The following is a 14,979-nucleotide window of genomic DNA, read 5'->3' as shown; positions in this document are numbered from 1 at the left end:
TATTTAGAGGTGTCAGTTTATGTAAATATTGGCAATGTTATCATGGTTAAATATATGGACAATGTCTGGGGTGTTCTTTTCTTAAATGCCTGTATTTGTGGCTAATTACATTTTTTAAAATTGTGTTTCATTAAAACCTTTGCAGTGTTCGACTTTTATAGCCTTTGTGTTGCACAGCCTATTTGAGGCTGCAGAATGAGTTGGCTGAAAATCCATTAGTGAGCTGCTCTGATAGGATAGTTTATCACTCCTATCTTCCTTGAGCCTATTTTACTTATTTGTGAAAAACGGACTGTTTTTGCATCTGTATTAGCTCTGGTTATAAGACCCAGTGGTCTGGCCAGGTCTCCCAATGTGAGAACAGTCTGTGTTTCATTGAGGTGTGAAACTGGCCTAAGGCTATGTGCCCACGATGCAGAAATGCTCCGGATTTTTCCTGAGCGTTTCTGCATCTCCCTGGCAGAAAAAACACATGCGGATTGTACATGCGTTTTTCCTGCCAGGGACAAGCGGAAGTGAAGCGTTCTTCACATGCATTTCCGCATACGGGTTGTCAAGCGCTTTCCAAGCGATTTTAGCATCACTTGGAAAGTACGTGAAAACTTGGTCACACTATATAAATCCATGCAACCGGCATGGATTTATATAGAGTGACCGAAAGAATGGTAAAAAAATAAATATATACTTACCTTCTGATGGCCCCCGGTGTCCTTGTCTCGGCTTGCCGGCAGCTCGCGGTAGACTAAAGGACCTACCGCGAGCTGCCGGCAAGCCAAGACAAGCGCACCGCGGGCCTTCAGAAGGTAAGTATAATATTTATTTTTTATTTTATTCTTTTTTTAACAGGTACTATGGTACCCGGGTCCGGAGGAGAGTCTCCTCTTCTCCAGACCCGGGTACCATCCGAAAATTTAAATGCATAATATCCGCATGTACAGATGCAGTGATGCGGATTCCATGCGTTCCAATGCAAGTCAATGGCGGCGAAAACGCAGCGATTCCGCCAAATAACTGGTAGTGCTGCGGATTTTTCCGCAATGATAATCCGCAGCGGAAACTTCCGCAGCATGTGCACAGCACATGCGGATTATCATTGGGAAACATGGCAGACCTTCTACCAAGCGTTCAGATCTCATAAAACACGGACCAGTGCTTCTCTTTAGGGCTGTTCAGATGAGCTGTTCCACATGGACTAAGTGGCCGCGAAAAAATAAATAAATAAATAATCGTAATTGTAGTTTATTCTCGACTCGTTTCCGGGGCGTACCGACCTCTTCTACAGGAGAACCACAATCCTAAATGCAGAGAAATACCCAGCTTAAATAGTTCAAACATTCAAAACCTAGCACCAAGGTATCTAAAAAAACGCCAATTGGAGGTGTTAGCTGCGTTTTTTTCATTCATTTAAATAAAGCAGAACAAGAAATACAAAAGTGATAAAATAAATGAAGAAGAGTCCAAGTCAAGCACTATAGAAGGTGCTTATGCGAAACATAAAACGACTGCTTTTTCTTAAAGCAACTTCAGAGGGGAAATCCTCGGCAGCTCCGTTTTCATAATGAAGATGTTGTGTGCACATACCCTAAATTAGGCACTGGCAATTCATAAGGCAGCAGAGAACTCTTCCATAACTCTTCAAAACAGCTTCAGAAAAAGAAAAACTCCTCCAATAGCTCCTTTAAAAAAAGTATTGTTTCCTGAAGCAGTGTTTTTCTTGGAAAACCTTTTCTTTTTGAATGCCTTAAAAAACTCAATCTGCTTGATGCCTGCCTCTGTATAAAGCAAAAATAGATGTTGATTTTTGCAGTGTGATTCTGACTTTGAGTTTTATCCATTTTTGGCAAGTCACACACTGTGATTTAACCACTGTAGGGCGCATATGTTCAGGAGACATGTGCCACAGTTAGGATGGATGCTGTGACATCCATCCACCTTAAGGACCCATTGTAAAGAAATGTATACTGCATGGCATATGTTTACATGGTAGACAGATGGAAGTCGAAAGAACACTCTCTTGGCCTCCATCTGGGTATACTGTAGGCTTACACTACTCCTATGTAAAGGTCATTTGTCAGTAGGATCAACCCTTCTAAGTCGTCTATATGGGCATGTAGATCATAGGAAGCTGAATAAAACGATACCTTGATATCTGCGATCCATTGTCTTATTCCAGAGAAATGTACATTTTTCTTTCAAGTAAATGAGCTGTTCAGAGCTATGGGCCGGACACTGAGGTGCAGGAGAATCTGCCCCTCCAGTGTGAAACATGTGAACACTAAGAGTCTTCCCTCCTGATCTCACTGCAGAGCTGTGTGTGATTATGCCTGACACATCTGCAGGATCCTCTCAGCTTCCATCTCACAGGCAGACAGGGCTGCAATACAGCAGAGCTGTGAGAGCTGCAGCTGATAACCTGTTTGTAAGAAGATAAAGTTCAGTTCTACTGTTCTATGTGAGTTACATGTCTCACACCGGTAACTCCCCCTTTTATTTACAATAATCCCTGGAGACAGATTCTCATACAGATCAGTGTCCGACCCATAGTCCTGAACAGCTCATTAATATATAAGGAAAATGTGGATTTCTCTGGAATAAGATATCAGATTGCAGATATGAAGGTATCATTTTACTCAGCTTCCTATGACCTGCATACCCATATAGACTGCTGAGGAGGGTTGATCCTACTCACAGATTAACTTTAATTGAATAACAATTGTCAATCATCCTGGTCATGTGTTTTTTTGTTTTTTTCTCTGTTACTGGATTACAAGTGCTGAGATTGACAATGTTGTATTTTTTTTATTGACTGTACCTTTTTGTCTTTCAGGTTTCCTTTAATCCGAAACTTTTTGCCTGTATTACAAGCGAAGGATGCATTATTGTTGCTGACAAATCAGTGTGTCTTCTTGACAGTATTTGCCAGTCTCTGCTGCTACAGCTACAGTTTGGTAAGTCTTGAAACCATTATATTATCCCAGATGTTTCATTAAATTATGACATAGAGAGAGTCTACCCAAACTGACAGGATAAACGAAGCACATAGCCTTGTAATGGATATAGGCCTTCCTTATAAACACACATTTAGTGCCCTAATCGCTGCCTCTGTTCTGCAGAAACTGAATCTTAACCACACATGTTAGAGTGCTCAGTGCATCCTTGGTGTGGCCAAGAGGCTCAGTGCCCAGACTCTCCTAAAATACATGGATTTATGGCTTTATATTGTGTACTGACATCTGTGCTTTATTTTTTACAATTTTCATCCAATAAGCCCCTAATCTGCTGCTGTTTTATCAGCTATTCGCTCTCTTTTAGTAGGCATTTACTGAGCCTGAGCAGTCTGCCAGCACTATATATGCTGGCACTGCTGTTCCTTTAGTGCAGTGGATGACAACTGAGAAAGAAGTGAGATCCCTAATAGTTGTCACTTTAGGGCATTTCCTTTAATCCTTTACAGACACGTCTATTTCTCTTTCTGTTCATTGGGGGACACAGGACCTTGGGTGTATGCTGCTGTCGCTAGGAGGTTGACACTAGGCAAAAAAAGGAAAATAGCTCCTCCTCCGCAGTATACACCTGCCTACAGGCACCAAGCTTACCACTAGTTTAAGCTTAGTGTCTGTAGGAGGTAGACCTGGATCTTCACAGATCCAACCCTGTTGTGTTTATTAACCTTTGTTTTTTCTCTTTCAGATACAGCTCTTCAGGCTAACAGGGAACACTGCGTCCCCTGTTAACCCACTAGCGACCGAGAGAGCAGTGTGGCTACCCCCACATCGCCCTCTCTCTGACCCGCTGGGCAGGACTTATCCCCTGTCACCTTAGGGTGTCTCAGGGTGATTTCGGTGTCCAGTCCTAGCCTGTTCCCCACCCCAGCCCCCTCCTCGGAGCGGCCTGGGAGGGAGACAGTGGTCCCTGCGGGTGACCTTCCCCCAGTTTTCAGGGGTTGACACCGTCTCCTGCACTGTCCAGGACCGGACAGTGCGGGAAGGAGGAAAAGTCAGGATCCCCCCCTATCCAGGAGGGCATCCTCAGAAAGGGAGAGGAAGAGACAACATCCGGACCCGCTAAGAGAGGTACTCTGTCTCTCAGCTGTACATCCCAGTCCCTCGGCGTTACCTGTCCTCCTCCCCCCTCCCCCTCTCACCAAACATGGCGCTTAACAGCGCTTCCCTGGGCCACCTCCCCCTTCTTTTTCATTATGCGCGGCAGATCTGCCGCGCTTTTCTCCGTCTGGTGGGCGGTCCCCCTCCGTCGACTATACGCCCCCTGCTATTTGACCAACCAGGTCCGAGGAGCATAGTGACGCTTCCGTCATGCCCTCGAGCCTTCCGCGGACCTATCAACGGCGGGTCTTTCATGCCCGCCCCCCTTTCCATCCGCCTATCAGAGCCTCGAAGTGCCCCGTCATCAGGGCAGCGTCCTCTGCTCCTTCCCCTACACCGACACCATCACTCTGCTCCCTACTCAGTCGGCACCTGACTGTGACCCGCTCCAGCCTCACCTTTGGAGCCTTTCAGGGGGACACGGGACCGCTTCTCTGCAGGACCGGGTAGGCTCTGTCCTGACATGACCCACACCCTTTCCTGACCACAGGCATCCTCCTCTGTATTATCCCTGACCTGGCACATATGCCCAAACCCAGGGAGCTCTCAGTCCGTCCCTCTCACATTGTCACATACTACACCTGTACTCTTTGTGGTACTAAGTGGCCCGCGGGTCTCACTACAGCCTTCTGCTCGACCTGCAAACCTCCCGCCTTGCTGGCACCCCACGATTTCCCCGTCGCTCAAGACGAAGTAACTCCCTCCTCTCCGGAATGGGCTGTTGCAATGTCCCAGTCTGTATCTGACCTCACCAAGGTTTCTCAATGTCTGGTGCAGGTCTTAGAACGCTTGCCTATGTTATCCACGGCCACCAGTGCTCCGAACGTCCCCACAGACGATTCGCAAGCACCCCTGCCCCCTCCTCACAGGGGCAGACTGACGGCACGTTCTCAGAAACGGACTCACACAAGCTCATCCTCCAGCTCTCCAGACTCCAAGATGCTCCCTGCGTCTCACACTTCTTCCCCGGAGGTCGCCCTGGGATCTAACTCGGCATCGGATTCAGACTCTGGTTCCGACTCAGACCAGTATTCAAGGATCAAGGACATAATTGACAGCCTTATTACGGCCGTCAATCAGACTCTGCATGTTAGAGAAGACGAGACCCCTTCTCAGGGCTACTCAGTTTCGTTCAAAAAAATTAAGCGCCCCGCACGCACTTTTTTTAACCATGCAGAATTTGACAGTGTCTTTCAGAAGCAGTGGGAGCATCCAGAAAAGCACTTTACAGGAAAGAAACAGTTAAACATCCTATACCCCTTTAACCGTGACCTTGTCAGCAAATGGACGGAGTCCCCATCTGTGGATCCTCCAGTCTCTCGCCTTTCGGCCAAGACGGTACTGTCTCTTCCGGACGGTTCCTCCCTTAAGGATACCACGGATAGACAGGTTGAGGCCCTCACTAAGTCAGCCTTTGAGGCTGCAGGCGCCTCCCTTTGCCCTTCCTTTGCCTCAACTTGGGTATCAAAAGCGGTGTCCGCATGGGCCAAACAGCTCAGACAGGGCATCCTAGCAGGGGCCTCCCCGGACAATCTGGCCGACTTAGCAGATCAAATCTGCCACGCAGGGAAATATCTACTTACGGCGTCCCTCGACTCCACTGCATGCTCAGCCCGGGTTTCCATCAATCTCGTTGCCTTACGTAGAATTCTTTGGCTTAAGGCCTGGAATGCCGACCCGGCTTCCAAAAGATCTCTAACTAATCTTCCTTTTCAAGGCTCCAGGCTGTTTGGATCCAAGCTAGACCAGATCATCTCTGATGCTACTGGGGGTAAGAGCACCTCTCTCCCCCAGCCCAGATCCAAACGCCCTTTTCCTAGGAGACGCCCCCTTCAGTTCCGGTCCTTTCATCAGTTCGCTCAACCGAACCCCTCCTCTCAACAGGACCGTACTCCAGCACGGCGGGACAGTCGTAAGCCCTCCTTTAGGCCCACACCTAACTGGCGCCCAAAGGGTCGCTCCTCCAAGTCTTCTGGATCACGATCACGATCCAACAGGTTTTCCTCAGCATGACGGTTCACTCCCTCCTGGGACCTCTCCCAGGGTGGGCGGCCAGCTCCTTCTGTTCCAAAATTCTTGGCTGTTGTCAATAGAGGATGCCTGGGTCAAGGAGATTGTTACTTCTGGCTACAAGATCGAGTTCAACTCCAGCCCACGATCGCGTTTTCTGAAGTCCAGCCCCCCTCAACCATCTCTGCTTCCCGGTTTCCTTCAAGCCATCGACTCCCTTCTGCGCTCAGGAGTCATAGTCCCGGTTCCCTTTCAGGAAAGGTTTTCCGGTTTTTACTCAAACCTCTTCGTCGTCCCAAAAAAGGACAGCTCACTACGTCCGATTCTGGACCTCAAACAGCTGAACCGACATGTACGCATCCGACAGTTCAGGATGGAGTCCCTCCGGTCGGTAATAGCCTTGATGGAAACCGAGGAATTTCTATGTTCAGTGGACATTCAGGATGCATACCTTCACATCCCAATCTGCGCATCACATCAGAGGTTCCTTCGCTTTTACTTCAGGAACGCGCATTACCAGTTCACTGCCCTCCCCTTCGGCCTCGCCACAGCCCTTAGGATTTTCACGAAGGTCATGGCGACAGTTATGGCCATTCTTCGAACAAGGGGAATTGTAATCATCCCCTACCTCGACGACCTGTTAATCAAAGGCCCCACGTTCAGGGACTGTCTTCACAGTCTCCAGATCAGCTTGAACACACTCTCTCGGCTAGGCTTGCTGATCAACACAGACAAATCCTCCCTAGTCCCATCTCAATGCTTAACCTTCCTAGGGATGCAGTTCGACACGACTCGTGCCCGGGTCCTCCTTCCGAGGGAAAAGATAAACTCTCTACGGCAGGGAATCCACATCCTGTCCGACCCAAGTCCACACTCCCTTCGCCTATGCATGAGTGTCCTGGGAAAAATGGTAGCAGCCATGGAGGCAGTTCCGTTTGCCCAGTTCCATACCCGGCCCCTTCAACTAGCCCTTCTCTCAGCTTGGGACAAGAAACCGTCATCTCTAGATCGACGCATCGGGTTACCTTGTCAAGTAAGACGGTCGCTAACCTGGTGGTCCCGCCCTTCTTCCTTCAGACCCGGAAGGTCATTCCTTCCGCTTCGCTGGCAGGTGATCACGACCGATGCCATTATTAACATTTTGCCTAGTTGGCAACTAGAACCCCAAACTAAAGCCCTTAAAACTTAACTTTTATTAAAGTATATAACTCTCCTGAGGATAGTAGATATTAAAATAATTATATAAGTACAAGCAGCAGAGTAGGGTCGGATATTATAATCTGCAATTTTGCTTTTCCACTATGTGGTTATCCGACCAATTCTCATTATCATGTGTTTGTGGCCGCGGACCACCTATCGCATGTTACCACTGCCTATGCCTTATCATAAAATCCACAATTAAAGTGTGGGGGTCGTGATGACATTCCACTCGTCCTCCAGTCACTCCAAATTCAAACTATGAGCATGGGTCAACCATTCAAAGAATGAGTCAGACAACAAGCTGGTTCAAGCTCAGAGCATGCTCAGAAGACTACTACAGTCAACGTCCTCAGCATTGTTCTGCCTTTATTTTTACATGCACAAATCTAAATACACTACATAATGGGAGGGGAAAGGGGTTGTCCGGGGCGGGGTAAGCCATGAAAGTCCAATGTCTGGCCACTCCTGATTGGTCCACATCTCCTTATCTCAGTCTCTGGGCAGATATTGCAGCCGTCAGCTTATAATCTTGTTTCGTTTCTCTGAAATAAGTCTTGGCAACGCTGGAAATGTCTTAGTTTAAGTTTCGATTTGAGTATTACGTAGCAAGGAAAGCTTATTGTTATATGATACAAAATGGTGGTTAGTACATTAGCAAAAAAGCGTATAAAAGTTACAAAAGTATAAAAGTTACAAATATATATTCTCTTTTTCCCCGACATTCCCCCCTAAACACTAAGCTTTCCTTTGCTTCGGGGCCTTTGAGACTGTCCATGTGTGGGGAGAGGGGAGGTGGATTTCTTCACCCAATCATCTTAGAAGCTGCCCCCTTATGGGACGCCCCCAAACAATTGAGTCCTACCCTAAATGACACATGGAGTTCTCCCAACTGATCCTAAACTAGATCTTTCAATTGGACTCTATCATGGGGGGTCTGGTCAGGCTTGTTCAAAGGAGTGTATTTCTCCATATCTTCCTTACTGGTATCATCATGTAACAGAGATGTGGTTTCTTGATTCAGAAAGGTCCCGGAGGTTGGGACAGCATTGGTTATAGCTTTCCTGTATAAGGGGACTATGCAGCACAGGACCACCAGGCCCAATACTAGTAGACCTCCTATCACTAAACAAGCTTGTTGGAAGAATCCCTTGAGCCCTCCCAACCATCCTGAGAAGAAGGAGGTATCTACCCCTGTGTGGTAGCTGTCCACCCTGGGACAGACAGTAAGCATATGGAAAGGATATAGAAGAAGGTAGTCATCTTTTATAGACTCGTTCTGTCTCTCTTGCAGTGGGAGGCGTGAATCCAGGTGCTCTTGCCCTCAAGCTTCAGAGCCGTCGGGGTGGTGAGAAGCACAGTGTACGGTCCCTCGAACCGCCGCTGGAGACAGTCTCTCCGGACAAACTTCTTCACATACACTAGATCGCCTGGGATGAAATCATGTACTGCATCACCTGTAGATTCTGGGAGAGAAGCAGATACTGGAGAGCGGGTGTTAGTCAATTCTCTAGACAAGGCAATCACAAATTTTACCACTCTATCATGTGTTTCAGACAACTCTTGGGGCCTAATCTCTCCTATCTTGGGTGGGGTCCCAAACAAAATTCTATAGGGAGTCAGCCCATGTTTGGCCTGAGAAGTGTGTGTGATATGATACAATACTATGGGGAGTAGGTCGGGCCAGGGGAGGGGATGATCTTGGGTCATTTTCAAGAGCTGGGTCTTGAGTGTGGAATTCATTCTCTCCACTTTGCCTGAACTGGCAGGATGGTATGGAGTGTGGAGGCCCAAATCTGTTCCCAACATGTTCCAGAGTTCTTCGTAGATATTTGTTGTGAAAGCTGGTCCTTGATCCGATTCTATGATTTGGGGAACTCCAAATCTGCAGGCAATTTCGGTGATCAGTTTCTTGGCTGTGACTTTAGCAGTCATGTTGACAACCGGGTAGGCCTCGGGCCAGGCTGAGAACATATCCACGGCTACCAAAACGTACTCCTATTTTCTTGCTTTAGACATTTGGATATGGTCGACTTGTATTCTCTGCCAAGGGTAGTCTGGTTTAGCCAGGTGTTGGAGAGGGACCCGTGCCGTACACGTTGGGTTGCAGGTAGCGCAGACAGAGCAGGATTTTGAGTACGCAGTCACAGTGGAAGAGATTCCAGGTGCAAAGTACAGTTTCTTGATCCATGCCAAAGCTTGATTCTTTCCTCTGTGTGTAGGCCCGTGAGCCCATGCTGCCACAGCTGAGTACATGCGTCTAGGCAAGCAAGGCTTCCCATCCACTTGGTAAAGAGTCGAGTTGACCTTTGAATCTTTGCGACCTGCCAGCACGGCTCCTGCCGCTTTCCATTGCTTGACTTCTTCAGTGGGGGGTCTTCCTTTGTTCCTCACACAATTTTTCTTCAGGCATCCTGACCCCCCTGGATTCTATTCGTGTCTCCGCTGGACTTGTATGGTCTTCCGCCGGCTGTTCTTTGGCTCTTGCTCTAGTGAGCGTCACAGCTACGGTTTGCAGGGTCTCTCCCATCTCTTCTTCCTTTTCCTGCCACTTTGATGACACATTCTCCACTGCTGCAGTCTTGGCTGCTTGGTCAGCTAGGTGGTTGCCCCTGGCTTCTCTGGATTCTAGTCTTCCATGAACCTTGACCTTCATAACAGCAACCTGAATGGGTAGTTCCAGGGCCTTCATTAGGGCCTTAATCCATGAGACATGTTTCACTGGTGTACCTGCAGCTGTGATGAATCCTCTAGACTTCCACAAGAGTCCAGAATCATTGCAAATTCCATGTCCATACCTGGAATCGGTATATATATATATACGCCTTTGTTCCTGCTGCCAGGTGGCAGGCCTCTGTGAGAGCCACAAGTTCAGCTTCTTGTGCAGACATGTATGGTGGTAGAGCTTCAGCCTTCAGAACTGTTAGATCTATTGTGACAGCATATCCCGTGTGGAACTTCCCTTGAGGGTCTGCGGAACGGGATCCATCAGTCCATAGGTGCAAGGCAGGGTCTGCGAGCGGATGTGCCACCATATTCTCTGGAGCAGAAGTCTCTTCCTGCAAAATTTTTATACAATCATGAGGTTCCACCAATGGACCTTCACCCTCTTCACCTTCCCCCCTAGAAGGTGGAAACAAAGTGGCAGGATTGATAGTCAGACATCTGGTAAATGTTATATTGGAGGGCAACAATAGGGAACACTGCAGCCGCAGGTGTCTTTGGTTGGTTAGATGTTTCGGAGATGTTTGTTGCAGAACAGCTGAGAGATCATGGCCAGCCTGTATAACTAGATCATGTCCAAGGACGATATCAGCTGACTTGTCAAAGAGGATGTGAGAAGCGTGGACCGCCTTAAGGCACGTGGGGGCAGTTCGGGCGACAGGGTCCAGGCGGGCTGAGTAGTAGCCCAAAGGCCGATACTTATGATCATAGCGTTATGCTAGAACTCCAGAGGCATGACCTTCCGATTCCGAGACAAAAAGGTGAAATGGCTGAGTATAGTCTGGGGCAAATTTTCTTCAGTGCCGCATAGTAAAAGATCATCCACATACTGTAGAAGGGTGACCTGAGGGTTCTCTTGAACCCATGGCTCCAGAATAGACTTCATAGAATGAGTGAATTGGTTAGGAGAGTTCTGGGCTCTGCGGAGTCCTGGTCCATGTAAACTGTGCTCCTTGAAAGGTGAAGGCAAAAAGAAACCACGAATCTTCGTGTAAGGGTATACTGAAGAAGGCGTTGGCCAGATCTAACACCGTAAACAAGGTGGCCGTTGGAGGCAGCTGAGACAAGAGGGTGTTTGGGTTAGGTACCACTGGAGTTTCTAAAATGGTAGCTGCATTGACGGCTCTGAGATCCTGAACCAACCGGTATCTTGGAGACTCTCCCGGAGCGGTTTTCTTTTTTACAGGAAAGAGGGGTGTATTGCATGGAGATACACATCTGACAAGGACTCCTGATTCCAGGAGGGAAGCGATTTGGGTACCCAAGCTTTGTTCTTGTGCAGCCTTGAGGGGGTATTGTGGTAACCGTGGGTACCTGTGTCCAGGCTTGAGGTGTACTCGGACCGGGGGAACCTGCAGGAGGCCAACGTCCTCTGGCCCGCTGGACCACAGAGAGTGAGGGAACTGTGAGGTTGTATGGTCATCATCATGAGAGGGAAGGCTTTAAGAACACAGCGGTCTTCAGTCCCTTGTTCGGAATGAGGGTCCCGCAAAAGAAGCTCCATACCATGGTTTCCGAAGGTAATTGTTGCCTTCATTCGCTCTAAGAGATCGGCTCCCAACAGATTGACAGGGCAAGTTTCAGAGACCAAGAATCTTGTGAGTACTCCGGTGAACGGTCCTGCAGACACAGGGACTGTGAGTGGAGAGGAAATATGTTGGCCTTCCACCCCAACACAGGTGAGGGTATCCGGTGATAGGGATACAGAAGGAGGGAGCTGTGCAGAGGAAATGACAGATGTGGCCGCCCCAGTGTCCACCAGGAACTCCAGTGGTTGATGGTCCACCTGTAAAGTGACAGTCTCTGAGGATGTGGTCAAGGCTACCACACTCCCAACACAACATTCGTCCTTCAGAATCACGAGATTGTCTCCTGTTTCTAGATGATCCCTTGTCATCTCTTCTGTCTTGTCTTCTATATGTGGGAGGAGTATCATCACCTGTGCCTTTAACCATTACCCACTTGATTCCATGTTGGTTGCCAGGGGGTGGGTAGCTTTCTTGAGCTTGATATAGCATGGCAGAAGCGGCTTTCTTCTTTGGCTTAGTATCCTTTTCCATTTTTAGCATTGATTTTTGGAAAGCTTTAACGATATCCACCGCGTCGTTGAAAGAAGAAGAACGAATCTCGGGCCGTACTCTCAGGACTTCATCTCTGAGAGCGTCTTGTAGGCCATCTACTAGGGCCTGAACCAACAGAGCGGCCTGCGTCTTGACGTGAAAACTGTATCCGAGATCCTCAAAATGCATGCTGAGTTTTGCAGCATATCTTTCCACAGATTTAACAGGGTCTTGTTGAACATCTTGTACAGACCCAGCTTGATCTGACAAGCGATTCTGAGCCCAGGCTTTTAACTGTTTCATGTATTCTAGGCCGGATTCATACGTACTAAGGGGTCCTGCTTTTGTGGAATCCATGGCCTTTTGAAAGCTCTCCGTTTTCGGCTAAGTGAGCCTGGCATTCTGCAGCCAGAGTAGAACCAGCAGCAAGGGCAATTTTACGAGCCAATCCTCCAGCATGGCTCATACAGGTGTTTGCAGGGTTGACTATGGCCCCCACCCGATGTGTAAGGATGTCACCATAGCCTATTGACAGAGTGACAGGGCGTCCTGATGGGTCTACTAGGTTCCGGGAGCGGCAGGGGTCCTAGACTTCTGAGGGGCTGGAGGGGGGGTGGTGCTCTTTCAGCAGTTGCTTGGAGCAAGGGCCGGAGTACGGGTAATGGATGTGGGGTGAAGGATGCCATAGGAGACGTATGGGGTAAAGGGGGGGGGGGCTGGAGTATCTTGAGCCCATCCCTCATCTGGCTCCGTATCGTCTTGAGTAACAGTATGTTGGCGGAAGGAGAGCAGTCTGGCCTGAAATTCTGGGGAGTTGAGGAGGATATCCCCAGGGTTGTGGGTGACTCCCATAGGAAACAGGGGAAGCGTCTCAGCATCGTGGACTGGAGCAGAGGGTGTCACATTAGTTTCAGATGGGTACTCTGGGACTACGGGCTTTTCCACCTGTGCTGGTGGCTGGTAATATGCACCGGACGGATCTAGTAGTGGATATAGGCTGGATTGGGGCTTTCCGGGCCTCCCACAACAAGTAAGAGGTGTAGTAAGATGGCCGTGGGAGGGAGGAGGTGGGAGTGGGATTATTCTTGGAGGCAGGAAAAGGTGTAGTAAGATGGCCGTTGGAGGGAGGAGGTGGGAGTGGGGGTGGGATTGTTCTTGGGGGCAGGGAAAGGTGTAGTAACAGGCATCAACGGGGTTACGGCCAATTTAGGGTCACATAACAAATCACATTCTGTAGCTTTCATGTATCCGAACAAAGGCTCGGCATTCTCTGTCCCCCCCCTGCACCATCTACTCTAAGATGTGCTTGCAGAAATCCTCACCCAACTTTCCCAACTTCTGTGTAACACATTCATAAGCTTATCATGTTCTACAAATTCCTAACATTCTTCTTGCCTTCTTGCCTTCCCGTAACTCCACTAATTGGCTTAACTCCCACAGCAGCATTCCGCAACTTACGAAATCTTTCAAATTTGAATATACACAACATTTTCTTATAGAATGCAATGATCTGTCGCGACTCAGATCACTGGTGCAGCCGACAGGTCGCCACTCATCAGTGTAGAGTACCCCTCAATACACTAAGACAGAGAGTACGCCTCAATTCGTCACAGATTCTTTCTCCCTTACACTACAATTCAGGAATGCTTTGTAACCTTGACTATCAGTTACGGGAGGCAGCTATCTAAGAAAAGTACAGTGACCGGGGGAGGAGGAGGTGGTGTGCACACGAGCACGCGCAGGCATGCGACGTCACTCGTTTTAACACTTGCTGGTTCAGGACGTGGTGCGGGACGCCCAAGGTCTCACCACTCGACCGGTCACCCACCCAGATCCAACCTGACAATCCCACAGGAACCGCTGCGGCTGACACACAGGCAAGTGAGACATATAAAATACATCTCAACTTACCGTGTTCGATGGAGGTTGATCAGGCCTCAAATTCAGCCACCGCGGTCACCACCAGGGAAATCAGCAATATGGGTCCGGGAGGGCGGCGTACCGCTAGCCACGCCCCACGTTGGGCGCCATTTGTGGGGGTCGTGATGACATTCCACTCGTCCTCCAGTCACTCCAAATTCAAACTATGAGCATGGGTCAACCATTCAAAGAATGAGTCAGACAACAAGCTGGTTCAAGCTCAGAGCATGCTCAGAAGACTACTACAGTCAACGTCCTCAGCATTGTTCTGCCTTTATTTTTACATGCACAAATCTAAATACACTACATAATGGGAGGGGAAAGGGGTTGTCCGGGGCGGGGTAAGCCATGAAAGTCCAATGTCTGGCCACTCCTGATTGGTCCACATCTCCTTATCTCAGTCTCTGGGCAGATATTGCAGCCGTCAGCTTATAATCTTGTTTCGTTTCTCTGAAATAAGTCTTGGCAACGCTGGAAATGTCTTAGTTTAAGTTTCGATTTGAGTATTACGTAGCAAGGAAAGCTTATTGTTATATGATACAAAATGGTGGTTAGTACATTAGCAAAAAAGCGTATAAAAGTTACAAAAGTATAAAAGTTACAAATATATATTCTCTTTTTCCCCGACAAAAGCCTCCCCGACATGTTTCGCCTAACTGGCGTCATCAGGGGACAGAGGCTTAATGGCACCCAAAAGGCCACACGGAGGCTTTTATCAACTCTGTTGTAGCTTCATATCCAATATGAGTCCTTCTAACCAAATACCAATAGGAGATGTAGGGGTAAATCACTCCCGCTACCTATCAATCACGTTAGCTTATTCTGATAACACCTCCCCTTTTTCCAATTGGAAATGGCAACTGTCATTCATATGTATAATTCATCTTATAGAATTAATTTCCTTGATCTGACCATCCCTATAAACACAGAGGGTAATCTCCATACATATATATATAGGAAGCCCA

At 48.2% G+C, this 14,979-nt stretch overlaps 1 protein-coding gene across 1 annotated transcript in view; it reads left to right on the top strand.

Annotated features, from left to right (window-relative positions):
* The window catches only part of LOC141261709 (kinetochore-associated protein 1-like), a 95,867-nt gene that overhangs the window by 23,903 nt on the left and 56,985 nt on the right, over positions 1–14,979 (top strand). Inside the window, exon 3 of the mRNA XM_073676237.1 lies at positions 2,828–2,948. Coding sequence (XP_073532338.1) covers positions 2,828–2,948 — 121 coding nt within the window. The remainder of the gene's footprint in view (positions 1–2,827; positions 2,949–14,979) is intronic.

This window comes from Phyllobates terribilis, unplaced genomic scaffold (assembly GCF_046119375.1).
Source record: "Phyllobates terribilis strain yellow unplaced genomic scaffold, ASM4611937v1 Scaffold_1__5_contigs__length_1240528914, whole genome shotgun sequence".
NCBI classification, from domain to species: domain Eukaryota; kingdom Metazoa; phylum Chordata; class Amphibia; order Anura; family Dendrobatidae; genus Phyllobates; species Phyllobates terribilis.
Note: the sequence above shows the minus strand (reverse complement) of the source record. Positions and strands in the feature narration are given on the sequence as shown.